This window comes from Phascolarctos cinereus, unplaced genomic scaffold (assembly GCF_003287225.1).
Source record: "Phascolarctos cinereus isolate Bilbo 61053 unplaced genomic scaffold, phaCin_HiC Scaffold_9;HRSCAF=440, whole genome shotgun sequence".
NCBI lineage: Eukaryota > Metazoa > Chordata > Mammalia > Diprotodontia > Phascolarctidae > Phascolarctos > Phascolarctos cinereus.
In genome coordinates this window covers 19,442,293-19,462,013 of record NW_027556402.1, presented here as the reverse complement: position 1 = coordinate 19,462,013, position 19,721 = coordinate 19,442,293, and the positions used below count along the sequence as shown (strand labels likewise).

The 19,721-nt window shown below is 39.8% G+C and overlaps 1 protein-coding gene across 3 annotated transcripts in view; it reads right to left on the bottom strand.

The window, feature by feature from the left end:
* The window catches only part of USO1 (USO1 vesicle transport factor), an 87,114-nt gene that overhangs the window by 39,138 nt on the left and 28,255 nt on the right, over positions 1-19,721 (bottom strand). For all 3 annotated transcript variants that reach the window (XM_078148454.1, XM_020988460.2, XM_020988461.2), the window contains exon 5: positions 8,171-8,271. In XM_078148454.1, the coding sequence (XP_078004580.1) occupies positions 8,171-8,271 (101 nt within the window). The remainder of the gene's footprint in view (positions 1-8,170; positions 8,272-19,721) is intronic.

Genomic DNA, 19,721 nt, shown 5'->3' with positions numbered 1-19,721 from the left:
TTTACTTCCTTTTCCAAAGTAGGTTATAATGTCTGGTAATTTATTGAGGAAAACTTTCATTTCCAGCATCCAGAGGGGAATTTTTGGATAGGGAGTAGGGAAAGGAGTCAGTCTTCCACATCCCCTATTTCCCCATCTGATCTTTCCTTTACCTGATTCTCCTTCCTGATCTCTGCCAAATGTTTCCCCTGAGGGAGTAATGGGTGAAAAGTCTTCCCTAACAAAGCACTGCTCTTTAAGATACCAAAATTCTGGGAAGATGGTAGAATAAGATGGAAATAAGAAGTGTAAGAAAAACAAAACCTCAATTCAGAGAGCTCACTGACAATAAGAAGGGTGGGAGTATCCTGTTGCACTCTGGGGTATGTTTTCTTTTTAGGTTCCCGGGGAGGTTTCCCAACTTTAAGGCACCCCATTGCTTCCAGCTTTTTACCCAGCTCCCCCAGCCTACCAGGCAGTCTGGTAAACCAGGTGATTGTTATACCTGGCTCCTGACTTCTAGAGCTAAATCCAGGAAAGGGTAGGGAGAAACCTGCCATAAGTCATGTCAACTTGAAGCTCAGGAATCAATCAAGACTACTCTGAGTCTTAAGAAGAAGGAAAAGGGATAGCTATGGATGAGGGTGGTATCCATGCAGTAGGCAAAAGACCAAAAAGTATTGCTAATAACAAATTATTAAACAATCGATAGCCAAAAGGAAGACAGGGAAAGAAACTCCTGTGCAAAGCCTTCTCAATTAACAGTGTAGTAGGGAGGGGTCCCTCCAGTAAGTGACCTGAGGGTGTGCAGACAGGAAGTGTGATGGGAAAGAGACTAGTGAAGGTGATCAACAGACCAGTCTCCCTGCAAACAATGTCCCCACTGGCCACTGACTGAACGGGCAGCAAGTGCTGTGGGAGGTGCACCACTAAGTGTCAGATTTTCTGAAGGGCAGAAACTGGTAATAAATATATTTTCAGTAAAAACACAAAAGAAAAACTAGCAAATATGAACTAGTCTATCCATTCTGGAAAGCAAGTATGCTAAGACAGTGATTAAGATGTCCATACTCTTTCTGAGATCCCAAGTGATCATTACAAGGAAGTCAAACAGGGGCAGTGGATAGCACACCGGCCTTGAAGTCAGGCGGACCTGAATTCAAATTCAGCGTCAGACCAAACACTTGACACTCACTAGCTGTGTGACCCTGGGCAAGTCACTTAACCCCAATTGCCTTTAAAAAAAAAAAACCCAAAACCAAACCAAGGAAGTCAAACAAAAAGAATAGTCAAATACACAGCAAAAATAAGTCAATAAATAAATAAATAAATAGCATTTTTTTGGGTAGTAGCAAAGAATCAGAACAAAGCAGACACCCATTGATTGAGGAATGGTTAAGCTTACTGTGTTACTCCATGTAATGGAATATTATTGTCCTTTAAGAAACTAGGAATACAAAGACAAGAGAAAAACAATTCACATGAACTGATGCAAAGCTAAACAGGAAGAACCAAGAAAAAATGCACCGAAGTGAACAGCAGTACTCTTGGAAGGAAACGGGAGTAGGACAGCTTTGCAAGTAACACTGAACTTATTGTCCTTAAAAGGAAATTCAAACTATTCATGGTTTCACGTACAATCCTCATTATCTACTCTACTTTGTATACAAAAATGTTAGTTTAATTCCGCATTTCTTTGATGTAAAATATTTAATAAAGTTTAGTGAGCCAATATCCAGAAAGTTATTAATCATGTTTATTTTTAACCCTTAAAAAAAGCAAATTATTCTGTCTTGCTTTAAAAACAAAACAAAACAAAACAAGAATAACAAAATGTATGCCAACAAAGTAAATGGAACGAATAAGGGCAAAGTGAAAGTAAGGGCTGCAAGTAATTAATTACATGGACCAGGAAGATCAGTATTTAAACACAATTCCTTCCCTTCTTTGCCAAGATGGCAAACTACAGTCCTGGAACACCACAGATCCTCTTGGCCGACGTGCTCATTAGCTCTGCTGAGCTGCTTCATTCCCCTCTCCAACACGGCCTTTTTTTATTCTGTTATTAAGGGATGGCTTTATGAGTCAGGGAGTAGGGACATACTGGGAAATGGAGATGATGTAAAAGATATCAATACACTTTTTAAAAGAAAAATCAGCAGTGACCGAGACAACAGCTTACTACAGAAATGATGTGAAGAAGCATTTAAAGAAAAGATTCATCACAGTGCAAAAGTCCTTTAAAGACTTTCTCACAAAAGAAAACAAATTTAAACCCCTGAGGAAGATGAAGTCACAACAAATTCTTTTTTTTGCCTTCTAAAAGCCTTCATTTATTTATGGCATTCTTCTTTGAATTCCAAATTCTCTCCCTCCTTCCAGCCCTTCTCTCACCCATTCTGCAGCCAAACAATGCATCAATTACATATGTGAAGTCATGCGAAACCTACTTCCCTATTAGCCATGTTGCAAAAAATATGTAAACCAAGAAAAACAATGAAGTAAAAAAATTAGGCTTCAATCTGTACTTATCGAGTTCATCAGTTCCCTCTGCAGAGGAAGGTAGCCTTCTTCATCATGAGTCTTGGAATTGTCTTGGATCACTGTATTGATCAGAATAGCTACATCTGTGAAAAATTTTGTTGATCATCCTTACAATGTTGCTTTTACTGTGTACAATGTTCTGGTTCTGCTCACTTCACTTTGCCATCAGTTCACACGTATCTTTCCACGATTTTCTGAAACCATCGCCCCTCGTTATTTCTTATGGTACAATAATATTCCATCACAATTACGTACCCCAACTTGTGCTATCATTTCCCACTTGATGGGCATCCCCTCAATTTCCAATTCTTTGTCACCCCAGAAAGAGCTGCTATAAAAATTTCTGTACATATAGGTCCTTTCATTTTAACTTTGTTCTCTTTGTGATACAGACCCAGTACTGATTTGCTGGGTCAAAGGGCACACACAGTTTAAAGCTCTTTGGGCATAATTCCAAATTGTTCTCCAGAATGGCTGAACTAGTTTACAGCTTGACCAACAGCACATCAATATCTCTGTTTTTCCACATCCTCTCTAGCACATGTCATTTTTCCTTTTTGGTATGTTAGCCAATCTGATGAGTATGACATGGTACTTCAGAAAAGCTTTTATTTCCATTTCTCTAATCAGTAGTGATCTAGAGCATTTTTTCATAATGACTGACAGCTTAGATTTTTTCTAAAAACTGCCTGTTCACTTCCTTTGACCATTTATCAATTAGGGATTGGGTCTTATTTTTACACATTTGGTTCAGTTCCCTACATATTTGAGAAACAGGACCTCTATCAAAGAAACATGTAAAATTTCCTCTTGAGTTCCTGCTTTCCTTCTAATTTTGGCTGCACTGGTTTTGTTTGTGCAAAAGCTTTTTAATTTCATGTAATCAAAATTATGCATTTTACTTCCCATACCACAGCTTGAAATGCTGAGCCTAAATATTTTTTAAAAAATTAAGACATTCAGGCAATGAGAAGAATTTAAAGGATTCCTTCCAAAGAACCCCCAAATCAATCAGTATGTCAATGATGCTTTATTAACCACTACATGCTAAGTGCTGGGGATACAAAGAAAAGCAAACACATAGCTCCTGCTCTAAAGCAAATCACAGTCTGATGGAGGAGATAACATAATTATGTACAAATATGATCCAAAAGACATAAAAAGAAGGTAACGGGGGCAGCTAGGTGACACAGTGGATAGAGCACTGGCTCTGGAGTCAGGAAGACCTGAGTTCAAATCTGGCCTCAGACACATTAAAAAAAAAACCAACAAAAAAACCCCAACTCATTAGCTGTATGACTTTGAGCAAGTCACTTAACCCCAATTGCCTCACAAAAAAAAAAATTAACGTCAGATGAAAGTTACTAGAAGGTAGGAAAAGGGGGCCGGAGGGGAGATTGCTTACAGAAGATCAGCTCTGAGCTGAGTCTTGAAGAAAGCCAGGGAAGCTAGTAAGTGAATGGTAAGAAATTCTAGGCATGGAGTCTGTGGAGATGCAGCTAGTTCAAATGCATGGCAGGCCAGTGTAGCTGAGTCACAGAGTACGTGGAGGGGAGCAAGGGCCAGAATACTAGAAAGATACCAAAGGTTTTATATGTCAAACAAAGGATTTCTTATTTGATCTTGGAGGAACAGGGAAAAGTCATTGGAGTATTTGAGGCTTTAGGAAAATAACTGGCAGCTGAGTGGAGGATGGATTTGAGTAGGGAGAGCCTTAGAGCAGGGATACCAACCAAGAGGCCAAAGTAACAGACCAGGAGAGATAAAATGATGAAAGCCTATCCTACGGTGACGGTTTGTGCAAATGAGGAGAAACAGACATATACAATAGATGCTGTGAAGGTAGACAGGATAAAATAAAGCCCTGGATTGAATACATGGAATAAGTAAAAGTAAGAAGTCAAGGATGACAAAGAGACTGAAAACCTGGGTAACTGGGAAGACTGTAGTGCCCTCAGGAGTGATACGGAAATTGGAAAGAGATGAAGATTTGAGGAGAGGCATACACAACTTGAAATGTCCAAAGGACAGCTGGTGATGTGGGACTAGAACTCAGGAGAGAGAACATGGCTGAATTTATAGCAGAAGAATCAGTGGTGCAGGGCACAGAGTGCCAAGCCTGAAGTCAGAAGACTCATCTTCCTGAGTCCAAACCTGTCCTCAGACACTAACTAGCTGTGTGACCCTGGGCAAGTCACTTAAGCCTGTTTGCTTCAGTTTCCTCATCCCCAAATGGGGTCACGAAGAGTCGGACACGACTGAAACGACTGAGTAACAACCTAAGTATCACAAAAACCTAATGAGGAGAGAACATACACAAAGAAAAGTGACAGTGTCAAAGGCTTGACAAGTCAAGAAGGATGGGGAATGAGAAAAGGCCATTAGATGTGGAAACGGATAATTAAACACTGATCCTGTATTTTATGTGTTTATTTCACTCTGTAATTGATTCACTTCTGTAACCACATTCTGTATTCTTTGCCTGAGTGTAGAAGCTCACGAGTTCAAAAGGTCAGTCTTCCTTTCTCCAGTTAGATGCCAAAGTTTATTCTCCCTATTGATTACTTTTAGTTAAAGAAAAACTCTGAGCTTAGTTTAGAAGTTCAAAACTCTGATAAAACACTGACTCTAAGGGAACTGTTATCCTGGCACCACCTGCAAATCACTTTGTGCCAAGGAAGCTTGTTAGCCTTCATAACTTCAGCTCCTGAGAATCGCCATGTCATCTGTGCTATCCCTGAAAGCGGACAAGCTGACCTCGCCCCATCTTTGTCTCATCCTTGTCCAATGAAAAGTGGTCTGATTTCATTCTCAGGCACCAGTGAGTCTGCTATCCCCTGGTCCACTATCAATGGCCTGGAGATGCAGCTAGGTTCCATAAATCCATTAAGCATTTTTCTAAGACAGAGAAGGGTGGTCCTAATTGTGTGTGCACATGCGTGCGTATGCCCCTTTCCTTAATGTAACCAATCATGATTCCTCACACCCATGATGTCTGCTCTTTGTCCTATGCTTAGAAAAAGAAGCCCCATCTTCAATTCCTTGCCTTTGGCTAAACTGAGCCAAGTCTTCAGACCTGCTTTATTAACAAGCAGTGTCCCTGCTAATTAGCTAGCATACTGCTCAGAGAAATGTGTCTTGGTCTACCTTTTGTTGAATTTCATTCGTGAAACAATTAAGAGATCACTGATAACTCTAGAGAGAGCGGTTTCCACTGAATGAGGAGGTTAGAAGCCAGACTTCAGCATTAAGATGTGAAAGAAGAAATGAGAAGCCAACAAGGAAGAAGAATGAGAGCCAACAGGGAAGGGTAGATCAGGACAGGCCTTTCTGAAGATGGGGGATACACAGACACGGTTGTAGGCTGTAGGGGAGCAGTGTGACGGGGTGATGGTGACAGATGGTATCAAGGGCGTATGAAGAGGTGCCAGCCTAAGCGAGAAGGCCGCACAGTCAGGCTAGACGGGGGTGAAAGAGGACATGACGAAGGAACACGTCTGAGTGCTGTAAGGTGAGCAAGGAGGGACAGAAGGGAGCTGCAGTGTTTTCCGGAAGTCTGAGACAAACTTCTCAGCAGAGAGAAAGTCGGGGGCTGGGGTGAAGGTAAAACGGGAGACTGGAGGAAGGATTAAAAAGGTAAGGAAGAGCTGCTGGGTTGAGAGGGATAATGAATTGTTGGGGAAGTGCACTGCTGGGCTGAGGGCCAGGTGAGATTATGTAACATTAATCTGTAGTGGATCCAATCAGCATGGTTTTGTGGCTTTACCCTATTCTGTTCAGCAAGGTATTCACCGTGCACACTGATCAGACCAAAAAAAGTTATTATTTTCAAATAATGTAAGACTAAGGAATGAAATATTTGTTCGATTTGGCTAGGGAAAGATAGAGACTTGAATGCATGTGAGACCAAGGAGTACAATATTTCTATTTGCTATTTGATTTTCTATTTTAATACAAGAGGGAACAGAATTTATGAATAGAATATCTCAAAGGATCAAACTGTGTTAACTGACAAAGTGTAATTTTTAAAAATCCATAAAGCAAAGAAAACAGAGACAATAGGATAAAAATCTTTATTTCAAAGTAAAATTATATTTTATGCATCATTTAACACACCTGGTCCTTCTCCTTCACAATGAAGGACAGTAAGAAAGAACATCAACGGGCTAAAGAATCTGAAGGTTGTTTTTGTTTTAAATTCTGTTATTTGGGACATGACAAACACAAACAAAAATTAGCTACAGATGAAACCACAAAACTGACGGGTCTATCTTGGTTTTTCATTTTTTTGTTTTTTAAGGAGTAGAAGGAACAGTCAATAGCAGAGTAGAGATAAGTGAGGATTATTGCAGGGAGAGAAATCTCCTTAATAATTCAACATTGTAGGACTGCGACAGTGCAGGGGAACACTTCTCAGATGGGGAGAGAAAGCAGTGAAAGGGGAATCCCGGATAATGCCAGTGGGTGAACAAGAAACTCTCAGTTTCTCCTCTGACTCTGGGGGTTTAAGAAAATGAGAAAACACTGAGAAGCAGACCACAGAGAGAGAACTAAGACAGCAGAGGGAGCGACAGCATGGACCCTCACAACTGCCAGCCCTGTGGAGGGGGCTGGACGCGTCAGAAGAACCGGACTGGACGCTGAGACTAGGTTTATGAAATACTTTCCACTGTACCTTGATTTCTCTACCTAGAACTATCACATCCGGGAATAAATCCTAAAGAAAACTAGGTATAAGAAATAAGAAAAGGAGTGGAAGAATAGAGAGGGTGTGGGGCGCCCAGGGGAAAGCAGGGATGATTGGGTATGGTACTCTGTCCTGCTTCAGACACTTACCAACTGTGAGACCCTGAGCAAGTCACTTTAGCCTCTCTTTGCCTCAGTTTCCTCAACTGTACAGTGGGGATAACAATATCACCTAACTCCCAGGCCTGTTGTGAGGACCAAAGGAAATAACATCAGGAAAGCCCTTAGCACAGCGCATGGCACACAGCTGGCACTACAGACACAAGAGGTGAAGAACAACGCACGTACACTCAGACAGCCTGGCATCAGAGGCAACAAGAAGAGACGGGGAGACAAGGGTCCGAGTCAGATTTATGCAAGCAGAACAAAAGCGCTAACTTAGAGAAGAGGTACACTGAACATTCATACACATTCATTAAAGCAGTTGACAGAAGACACAAACAATTCTAACTTTAAATGTCAATGGATTCAATTTCCCAATGAAAGACAAAGAACAGAAGAAAGGAGAAGAAAACAAAATATCACAATTCGCTGTTATCAAGAAACACATTTAAAATACTTGGAAATGAAAGGATGGATCAAGATTAAGACAAGAAGATCACAGCTATGGCTGGAAGGGGCCTTGGCGACCATCTAGACTAACGCCCTCGTTTTCACAGCTGAAGAAAGTGAAGTTCAAGAAAGGTGAAATGCTTGACCATGATCACACTGAGAGTGCCAGAAGTATGGCTGGCAACAATGACCCCAAGTAACGCAATAACAAAAACTGACGGACAAGAGAGACAAACAGAAGAACTGTATCATGTTTAGTGGCATCACAGACAATGAAAAAATGTTAAACCTACCAAATGACATTGCTTCTAAATTCACAAAACCAAAATAGATAAGGTATTCTACTCACCTCCAAGAGGGATAAAAGAAGTGTGACATTCTCTTGCTGTTTAATGAAAATTTCTGTAAATTGGCCTCCCAAATCATCACTTTGTTTTGAAGAATTGTCTTCTGTAACATTCAAATATAAAACACTTCAGTACGGTGCTAAATTATTTTGAAGCTTCCTTTTAACTCAGCAACTAGAGTAATACATTTGATATTATGTAAGACAGAATCCTACCAATAAGAGTCTAGTCTTTCAATGGTTTCCATAATCATCAATAACTTTTTAAATTTATTTTTATTTTGTTTTTTATTTAAACTTTATTTATAAGATTTATTTTTCATTCAATATTCAATCTTCAGGTCTCCTTAAATCAACATTTCCCTCTTCTAAGAAAACATTTAGGTCCATATTCTTCAACCCAGACACTCTACTACTACTAAGCATATATCCCAAAGAGACAAAAATCACAAAGAAAGGCTCTATACACATCAAAATATTTATAGCCAACAGTCTATAGTAGCAAAGTTGAGATACCCACTCACTAAGGAATGACTATACAAACGTGAATATGAATGGGATATCACTATGCTGTAAGAAACTAATATGAAGACCTCAAAGAAACAAGGGAAGAATTATATGAACCGATGCAGAAAAAAGCAAACAGATCCAGGAAAAGAATATATGCATAGATTATAACACTATAAAAATTTAATTAAAAAAAACCTTGAAGCTGAATGCTATGTAATTATAATCAAGTCTGAGCCCAAAGACGAAAGGAAGACCTCTGCCCTCGTGTGCAGAGATGGAGGACCACAGTTACAGAACAGTGCATTGGTGTCAGACTGGGTTGGTGCTTTTTCCCTTGGTTTCTTATTCTTCTTCACAAGGTTAAGTGCAGTAGGGGCCAGGGGAAAGGGGAGACATATTTGGAAATAAGTGTGATATAAAAACAAAAGAAATCAATAAACATTTTAAAATAAAAATACCTATTTTTAAAGTTAAGACCATGGTTAATGATTGGATATGCCTCCTAACAGCTCAGTCGTTACATGTCCAAGTGTTAAGAGCAAATATGTCCCCCTCACTTCTACCTCCGATTTCTCTGATTTCCTTCGAGAGACACTCAAATCTCACCCTCTAGGAGACCTTTCTAGGTGCCCCCAAAAGTTAATCTTCCCCTTCAGAGGTCATCCCACATACTCTAGAGATAATCTTAGCTGTCGACATGTCTCTCTCCTTCAAGGGACCAGGACTGTCATTTTGCTTTTCTTTGTATTCCCAAGACTTATTATACTACCTGGAATATAGTAAGCACTTGAATTCTTGTTGACTTCAATTCGAGAAATAAAAGTTATCTATCAATTTATTAACTCCTCAAAAGAATATTATAGTATTCATCCTCTACCATTATTATTTAAGAATACTACATTTAATTCTTTGCTTTCTTTGAGCAACTGTTTCTCCAAACATGTAAAAAATTCTTATAATCACTGAAAATAATGGTCGTTTTAATTCAGCTGACTAAAAGCCTTAGACTGAGAATAAAAAATAAACATCAAAACCCACTTAATCCCATTTTTCAATCTGCTATTTCGACTAAGATTATACTGGGGGTTTTCCCCCATGTGGACATTTAATATTAGCTTGGTGTAAAAATGAGCAGACATGCTTAGAGAAAATAATCACATATACTGATGACAAAACAAGTTAAAAAAAAAGAATAGGCAAGAGGGAAAAAACACAAAAAACAGTATTAGCTGAGTCTTGCCTTGTATTGTTCAATTAGTATCTAAATAAATACAATGCTTATCTTTGTTTTCTAGAACCTTAAAAACCTAAGTACCAAAATGAAATAAAACAACCCACCATCATAAATGGGACCCTCTACCAAGGTCAACTTTCTCAACCTTAAAAAACTCCTCAAAAACAATACATTAACTTTTCTTCTGAACACTGGAAAGGTTTAAAAAAACACAATACTACTATACACTCCAATGTTTAGATAAATACAAGGGGTCTGAGAATTATAGGATCCAAGAGTGGGTAATTCAACAATGTCTATTTGAGGAGGGGGGCAATTGGGGTGAAGTGACTTGTCCAGGGTCACACAGCTGGTAAGTGTCTGAATCCTATTTTGAACTCAGGTCCTCCTGACTCCAGGGCTGGTGCTTTATCTACTGAGCCATCTGGCTGCCCCTATTTTTGATTATGATGTATTTTTAAAAATTTGTTTTTGAATACTGGTGGTTTGATATATCTTCTGAATGGCTGGGAAATTGCCCAGTTTACTCATCTGCTTGTTCTATGACACTTATAACAGTGATTTAGAGTTTGCAGTCACTTAAATCTTTCACACAGCAGGATAGAGAATTGTTCAGATTTCAAAATGCTCTACAACATGCAAAGCAAGAATTAAGAGGTAAGATGTAGCTAAAGTTATTAGTAAGAAGATTAAATGCTATAAATAATAAATGTCCAGGTGGGGTACAGAAGTTCAATGTGAAGGCTTAAACGTGTGTGACATGATAGAGACAGAGAGGAAGGAAGCCAGACTGCTGGCTGGATTCATGAAGACCTAGCTTCAAGCAGTGCCTAACACAAACTACCCACACAGCCATGTGCTAGTCCTATCAGTGCCCTTAGACTTGCCTTCCCTTAGCTAATGACCCAAATCAATGACATTTCCATATCAAGAAGCTTCTGGCACAAATGAAATGACAAGAGCCCAGAGTGACTGGTATCACAAAAGTCTAAGAATGGAATTTCTGGAAGGGGAGGGGGGCATGGTCAGCAGGCCAGGTCTAAAACCCAATCAGCTGAGAAAAGGCCATCCAACTTAATAATAAAGACCTTAGAGAGAACGTTCAAAGTTAGAAGCCAGATAGATTTCAGAGTCTGGCTGCAAAAGGGGAGATGATGACGGCTTGAGGGAAGGGATGGTAGAATCAGGTCAAGGTGAGCAATCTTAGCACCCTCCCTTGGCTATTACTCTTAATTTATCCTGTCTGTCTCCCTCATTACACTGGGAACTTCTGGAGGGCAAGGATGTCTTTTGTCTTTCTTTGTATCTCTACTGCTCAGCACAGGGCCTGGCACATGGTGGTTGCTTAATAAATGCTGAGAAATCTGAGTATGTTTGTATGTGGCAGGTAAGGACCTGGTGACTAAGAAAAGGATGAAAATTAGAGAAAACTGACCAGAGGGGCAAACTCTTATAGGAGACAGGAGGGGACGTGACTAAGTACACAGACAGAATGGCTGAGCTGGCAAAGAGGGCTACTTCATGCTCTGCTCCTGCAGCAAATGAGGAGAATGGGACAAGATGCTGAGGTAATTTCAAACGTCAACTAGGGAAGAAAGGAGCTTGTGATGGAATGCTCTCTATTTTAAGATACTTTGATGGAAAATGTGGGCGAGGTGGTCTGAAAAGATTTGGGGAGTGAGATTCCTGTATTCTGCATTATTATCTCATTTATCACAGGATGATGTAGTTACTTTTCTTTAGAATAGAAGTTGGGCATACTGAGATTGTTGGATGGCTGCAGAAAGAACTACCACTTTCAACTTCATTGAAAGAAAAAAATGTGAAGTGGAGAAAGAAATAAAAGGATGAAAACAACGCCTGCAATCTGCCCTTGTACGCTTAATGAAATTCCACATAGGATACTACCATCAGAGAGGGCCCACTGGCCCTGGACAGCAGCTCCGTGGAGGGTCTAGGCTCTGGCCCATCAACAGGCTACCTACTGAGGCCTGAAACTAGAGCTCTGGGGATGGGGAGGCCCCAGCACTATTACTAATCATGCTGCTTCCACAAGGGGCCACTTCATCAGTCACTGTGGGCAATCCAAACGAAAGGGATTTCCTACACCAACAGCTGGCTATCTAGGCTGCTTCAAGACCTCCACTGAAGGAGATGGACATTCAATGAAATAGGGAACTTCCAAACCTTCCTGATAAAAAGACCAGAGCTCAACAGAAAATCTGATCTTCAAATATAAGACTCAAAAGAGACATAAAAAGGTAAATGAAAAAAACAATATGTCATTAATAAGAGCAAACTCTTTACATCCCTACAGGATGATGAGAACTGTATTGTTATTACATCATTTTAAAGGGGTATACATAGAGGGGGCAGGTATAAGTTGACTTTGATATAATGATAAAAAAAAATCTAATCAAGTGAGTTAAATGGATCTAAGCAAGTGGATTAATCTGATCTAAGGAAAAGGAAAGGAGGAGGCAGACAAGGGTAAATTACATTTACAGAAAAAGGCACAAAAACCTATTACCGTAGAGGGAAAGAAGGGAGGAAGATGAACACTGTCTGAACCTTACTCTCATCAGATTTGGCTCAAGGAGGGAATAACATAATCAGTTAGGTATAGCAATCTAAATTGCCTATAGGCAGTAGGAGGGAAAAGGGGAAAGAAGAGGGAGGGGGCTAATAGAAGGGAGGTGGGACTGAGAAAGCTGTGGTAAAAAAGCAAAACCTACTGAGGAGGGAAAGGGAGAAAGGAGAAAGAAAAGCATAAACAAGGGGAGGGAGGGGAAATAAAATAGAGAGAAAGAAACAGACAGAAATCATAATTGTGAATGGGAATGGGAAACTCTCCCATAAAATGGAAGCTGATGGCAGAATGGATTAAAAACCATCATCCTATAATATGTTGTTTACAGGAAACACATTTGAAACAGAGGGACACACACAGGGTAAAGGTAAAAGGCTGGAGCAGATTATGCTTTATCTGAAGTAAAAAAAGCAAGGGTAGCAATCCTAATCTCAGACAAAGTGAAAGCAAAAATAGATCTTATCAAAAGAGATAAGGAATTATGACTCGCTGGTTGGTTTTACTGTATTCTTTGTCTTTTTTTATTTTTAGTTGTGAAGCACTACTCTCTGATAAAGGAAAAAAAGATCCAATGGGAAGTGTAGATGATGTAAAAATAGACCAACAAAAAGTTACCATAAAAAGATTGGGGTGTCCAAAACTGAACATAATACTCCAATGAATCAACGAGCATTTACTAAGTACCTATTATGTGCCAGGCCTGAACAGACCAAAAAAAGAGAAGAAGTTCAAGAGTCCTTTCCTTCAAGGAGCTCATATTCTAATGAAGAAGACAAGCAGTGTACAGTGCGTGTGTGCATGTGTATGGAGTTTGTCAATTCTGAAAAGGGATTCTTACTCAGTCATTTCATTCACGTCCAACTCTCCATGACCCCATTTGAGGTTTTCTCAGCAAGAATAGCGGAGTGGTTTGCCATCTCCTTCTCCAGCTCATTTTACAGGTGAGGAAACTGAGGCAAACAGGATTAAGCGACTTGCCTAGGGTCACACAGCTACCAAGTCTGAGGCAAGATTTGAACTCAGGAGGATGAATCTTCCTGATTCCAAGTCCAAGTGCTAGATCCACTGAGTTGGAAAATAAATATAAAGCAATTAAGTAAAGGATAGTTTGAGAGGAAGGGCAGTAAGAGCTGGTGGATAAGGAAAAGCTTCATTGTGTGTTGAAAGCAGCACTCAACCTGGGTCCTGAAGGAAACCAAGGGAATCTAAAAGGTGGAAGAGAGGAGGGCAGACATTTCAGGCATGGAGCTAAGCCAGTGGTAAAGATGACAGAGGGATGATTGGGTGAGCAGAACAGGAAACAGGCCAATGTGGCTGGATCACAAAGTACAGGGAAGGAAATACTGTATAGAAAGCCTGGAAATGTAGGAAGGTTGTTCATGTAAATGTTAAATAGAGAAGATTATATTTGATGCTGGAGACAATAGGGAGCTGTTGGGAGTTCACTGACCAAGAGGGTTGACACATGGTTAGACCCACACTGGAGAAAAACTGCTTTGGCAGTTATGGGGAGGATGAATTAGAATGGGGAACTGCAGACCAATTAGGAAGCTATTGCAATAGTCCAAGTGAGAGGTGATAATACCAGGGAGGCAGCTATGTGAGTAGAATGGAGGAAGTATATGAAAGAAATGTTACATAGACACAGACACAGACATAGAAAACATTTGGCAGCGGATAGGATATATGGGATGAATGGGAATAAGAAGTCAAGGATGACCCAGGTTATGGATCTGGGTGGCCAGATGATGACACCCTTCAGAGTATATAGGAAAGGTGGGAAGAAGGGTGTGCTTAGGAGGAAAAGATAATGAGTTCTGTTTTAGCCAAGATGAATTTGAGAAGCCTACAGAACTCAATTTAAAATGTATGACAGGCAATTCATAACTTGGGCAAGATTGGGGCTGGATACATCTGAGAGTTATCCAGAGATAATAAGTGAACCCATGAAAGATTACCAAGAGAGAATGCACAGAAAAAAGAAGGTCCAGGACACACCCCTGGATGATACCCTCAGTTAGCAGGAGAGACATGATTGAGAAAGGAGAAGGAAGAGGAGGTACATCAGAGGAGACAGATGTCCCCAAGGCCATTCACTTAGCTACTCTAAGCAGACAACTAGAACAGAAGAGCAAAAGTCAGGAGTTTGCAACCAAGGCAAAAGGGCAGGAAGAAAGCAGCAGGAAGGGCTAGAGTGAAGTATAGTTGGGAGAGAGTGAGGGAAAGGAACAGCAGGGTTTTGTTGGTGAAAATCGCTGCAACTGCCTACTGTGGAAAGAGATACATCTCCATTTTACAGTCTTAAACTAACTGTTCCTCATAAATCATTCCACTTCCCTTTGGGGCTTTTTGCTTCAGCACCTTTTTTGCACTTCTCACACCATTTGGCCAATTCTGATTTTTAGGTAGTTATTTTCCTCACTATTTTTGTGCTTCTTCTACCAAGCCGCTAATTCTCTTTTCATAATTTTCTTGCACAGCTTTCATTTCATTTCCCAATTTTTCCTCTACTTCTCTTATTTGATTTTTAAAATCTTTTTTTGTCCTCTTTTTAAAATAGCTTTCTTTAGTTCTTCTAAGACTTCTCGCTGGGCTTGTGCCCAGTCTGCATGTTTCTTTGAGGTTTTGCTTGTAGATGTTTTCAGGTCATTTTCTTTTTCTCAGCTTTTATTGTCGGGTTCTTCTTTTTGTTGTTGCTCATTTTTCCAGCCTATTTCTTGACTCTGGACATTATGTTAGAGTTGGGCCTTGCTCATCTCTGGAAGAGATGACTGGTCTAATTTCTAGGCTTTTAAATTCTTCTGTTTTTACAACTCAGCGGCAGAGGTCTAACCATTGCCCTCTTTGTCTGCACTATGGTCCTTATGCAGGCAGGGCCCTGCCTCCCTCACAACTGTAACTACTCCTTCTCTGAGCTGCCAAATGGTACCTGCTTTTTGCGTCCAGTGCCAGTCCAGAGGTATGCTGCAATCTCTTTCAGTAGGGTTAAAGCCTCTTATTATCCCTGGGTAGCAGCTTGGCCTGAGCTGGAAAAATGACTCATGGAGACTTCCGGTTGGCTTTTCTGCTCAGAATTCAGTCTGGTGCACTTTTTAAGTTGTTATAGAGAGGGCTTGCTGGGAGAGCTCAGTAAAAATGCTAGCTTTTTTCCCTCTTGGCTCTGCCTCTGTCTCCTGTCCCTTGGAAGTGCAGAGATCTCAGTGTGAAGACCACTGCCTTAGCTTGTCAAAATCTTTTTTTTTTTTTGGATCCCAACTGTCATCTGTCTGAGCTATTCATTTCGGCTTTGTGTCATTCAAAAATCTGATAAGCATACCACCTATAACTTTATTCCAAACAAAGCCAAGCAAAGTTCCCCACTTCACCCTTTCCAAGATGACACAAATCATTAATTATTAAATTTTTAGTCTAGCTATTCAACCAATTTAGTAATCCTGTCAAAAAAGGAAATACGGTTAGTTGTGTATGATCTAGTCTTTTTTTTTTTTTTGGTGAGACAATCAGGGTTAAGTGACTTGCCCAGCATTATACAGCTAGTGTCAAGTGTCTGAGGCTGGACTTGAACGCAGGTCCTACTGACTCCAAGTCCAGTGCTCTATCTATGGTGCCACTTAGCTGCCCCATGTATGACCTAGTCTTGATGAAGATACTCAAGGGTTGTCTCTTAATTATGCATAATGAAGTTTTCCCAAAAGTCAGAGTTAAGGTCATTGCACTAAGGTTTGCAGCCTACATTCTTTTCCTTTTTGAATAACTGGGGCAGTATTTTCCATTCTATAGTTCTATAGTACTCCTTTCATTCCTTTCATATTCTGGTCAGGGTTCTGAAATCATACAACATTATTTTCCTCTTACTATTGTGGTCATTGTGCAAATTATTCCTCTGGTTCAGTTCATTTTCATCTGTATCAGTTCGTGTATGCCCTTCCAAGCTTTCTGAATCCATAATTCTCCCAGTAGAAAAATATTTCATTACATTCATATCCCATAATCTGTCCAGTCACTCCTCAACTAATGGGTACCTGCTGTGTCTACTTGTTTGCTACATCAAAAAGTGCTGTTATAATTATGCATCCATCCTCTTTGGGCTCAAAGACAGTACAGTCATATATTGAATAAAAGGGTCCGTAGAATTTAGCAATACTCACGTATAATGCCAAATATTTTTCCAGAATGGCTGAATTAAATCACAGTCCCATCAACAATACATTAATGTGCCTCTTCTTCCACAGCCCCTCTAAAAACTGTCATTTTCCTTTTTTCGTCATTTTTGCCCATCTGATGAGTATGATGGAATCTCAGAGTAATTTTCATTTGCATTTATAATACTCATGATTTGGAGCATTTTTGAATACAGCTGTTGATAGTTTACATTTCTTCATTTGAAATGCTATCTAATTATATCATTCAACTCCTTTATTTCTTGAGGAATGGCTCCTCATTCTTACAGTTTTGCATCAACCCCGTTAAGTATCTTGGATAACTCCTCCTGACTCTTCCTGGCTCTGGCTCCTCTATTCTGGTCTCACCTGCTGACTCTGTCTGACACTGACTCCATCGCTAGCTACTTCAGCAAACATCCTAGAAGGACGCCCTTTCTCTGTGGCCTAGTCATCCAATGAATTCCAAACTCTAGGTACCACTCATCATCAGTTTCCATGGTCTTGCTGTTGATTTATATTAGATAACCTTTGAAATGTTTATTTCAAACTCTGAAATGATACCAAAATAAATAATCATAATCTTAGCAAGACCTTTACTGCTGCTCTGCAAGCCTTTTATTCTGTGATTAATGTCTTATATCATTGCTCCAATGACCTCAGAAAGAAAAAGAGAAAATGAGGGAAAAAATTAAAGGTAGAGAAAGAAAGGGGTCAGGGAAAGGTGTGTCATGTTAGGCAAATCACTTTACCTCTCTAGGTCTCAGCTGTAAAATGAGAGGGATAGATTATGAGATACATAATTTCTCTTTTAGCTCTAAAAGTTTAACTCTACATATCACAGATAGAAATCAGAACTAGAGACAAATATTAAAGAAAAAGCATATTCTGAACCAGGAGGTCCTTTTATCCTTCTGATGATCATTAAAACATATCACAGATCAATCTCTCCCTAGCAAAAGCTTCCCATAGGCCATCTATCTGCCATGGGAATTGGTCATCCAAGAATAAGTTCTCATTCCTCCTCCCTAGTGAAGCCACCAGAGTCCTTTTATTGAGAGTAGATAGTTTCATTTTTTAAAATATATTTGTATCCTGAGGCTTAAAGTAAGTATTTGATAAATATTTGCTGACTGACTGAGTGAAGGTCTGAGGACAATTTTCTTTTATTCTTAGCCAGTCACTTTCTACCTATTTTCACATGGGTTGACATGAATCACAATAACTACTTAGTTCTCACACTGCATTTTCCCTCATCAGGAGGCCCACACAGACCCAAACTTACTACCGCAATAACATCTAAAAGTTACAAACGACACAAAGCTCCTGTGAGGAATAATAACTGTTTTGACTGATATTTCAGTGAATGTGATCTTGACTAAGCACTCCCTCCAACAATACAGATGGCAATCTCTGCGTGCCTTTTCATCCTCTGCTGTCTCTTCTTTATGCTGTCCCATAAATCTGCCTTCATAGAGGGTCCAACTATCTTAAGAGAGGTTTTCTTCTAGACTTTAGCACTGTATAGATACCAATGAGGCATGCAGTCCACCCAGCAGCTAGCCTTTTCTTCTGCTATCTGATTGGTTCAATTCCTCTTCTGTGAGGCAAACAATTCTTCACTGGTAATATGAAGTAATCTGTGCCTGCCCTGACCTTCGAGCAACCTAGAACTTTAATTCTTTAGTATTCCACGATTGAGAACCACAGAGCATTACCAGGAAAAAATCGTTAAGTTAAAAAGATAGGCTTTGTTTCAAGGAGATACTGCAATCATTAAAAACACCAACCAATTTTCCAAATGCAATCTAGATAAAGAGTTTGTTCAAGATATATAACATAACATAATCTGGACAACAGGCATTCTTCAATCACTTGGGTTTCTTCTGTGAAAATAGTCAGGCTGAACTACTTGTAATGATTATGGATCTCATTTGGGCTATGCCACGTTCCACGGCTTGACTGATGGAATAAGTACAATGTCATCCACAAACAGGAGATTTGGGAAACCTCACACTCTATAAGCAATCTCTCTTCCACTTTAACTCTGTAAGGGACCCTATCCATGCAGTGGCAAACACCTTTGGCAAGCATTCATCTTCTGATTTCATGCCTTGATAAGGGTCAGAGTTGAATAGGTTTGAGCCTGAGCTAACTGGATGTCCTCAGACAAGACACTTACTTCTCTGAGGCTCATTTTCCTCTCCTATGAAAATGGGAAAGTAATATCCTGCACCCTGCCTATTGAATAGGGCTGCTCTAAGGCTCAAAACAAAGACATTAAAGTATACTATGTATACATTAATTATGTAAAATGCAAAATGCCCCTGAACAAGTCATTTAAGTCACCTACTCACCGTTATCAAGTAGAGAGCAGTGTGTACATTAAAAATCCTTGAGTTTAAGTAACCTGTTTGCTGCTTATCTTTCTTAGCAATACCTCTACCACCATAACAAGTTTCTACCCTACATGCTCTCATGCCAAGATCTTTGTCAAGGTGATTAACAACTGTTGCCAGATATATAGAAGGCAGAACTTTATATTATTCCTTATGAAGCAACAGGTGCTCTTGGGTTCTCTGGGCCAGGTAGTTTTCTTGGTGCTGGAGATACAAACAGAAAAAGAAACAGTCCTTCCTTGCCCTCAAAGAGCTTACATTCTATCAGGGGAAACAACATGTAAATCTAAGCAAACAAAATGAATACAAAATAAAATACAAGGCAATTTACGGGTGGAAAATAGAATAGAAATATTCTATTAGAATAAAGAAAACAGAATATATCAAGCATGAGAAATAGCAATAAGGCCAGTGTGGCTAGACCACAGAGTGCATGATGTCTGGGAAGGTCAGCTGAAGACAAATTGTGAAAAACTTTAAAATGCCAAACGGGAGTTTATATTTTTTTCCAAGAAACACCTACAAATTACTTTGTGTGTGACACGGTGTGTGTATAGAGATTAAAATGGTTAAACCTGTACATTAGGAGATCACTTTGTCAGCTATGTGAAGGCTGGACTAGAGAGGAGGGAAACATGAGTTGGAGTGATCCCCACAGAGA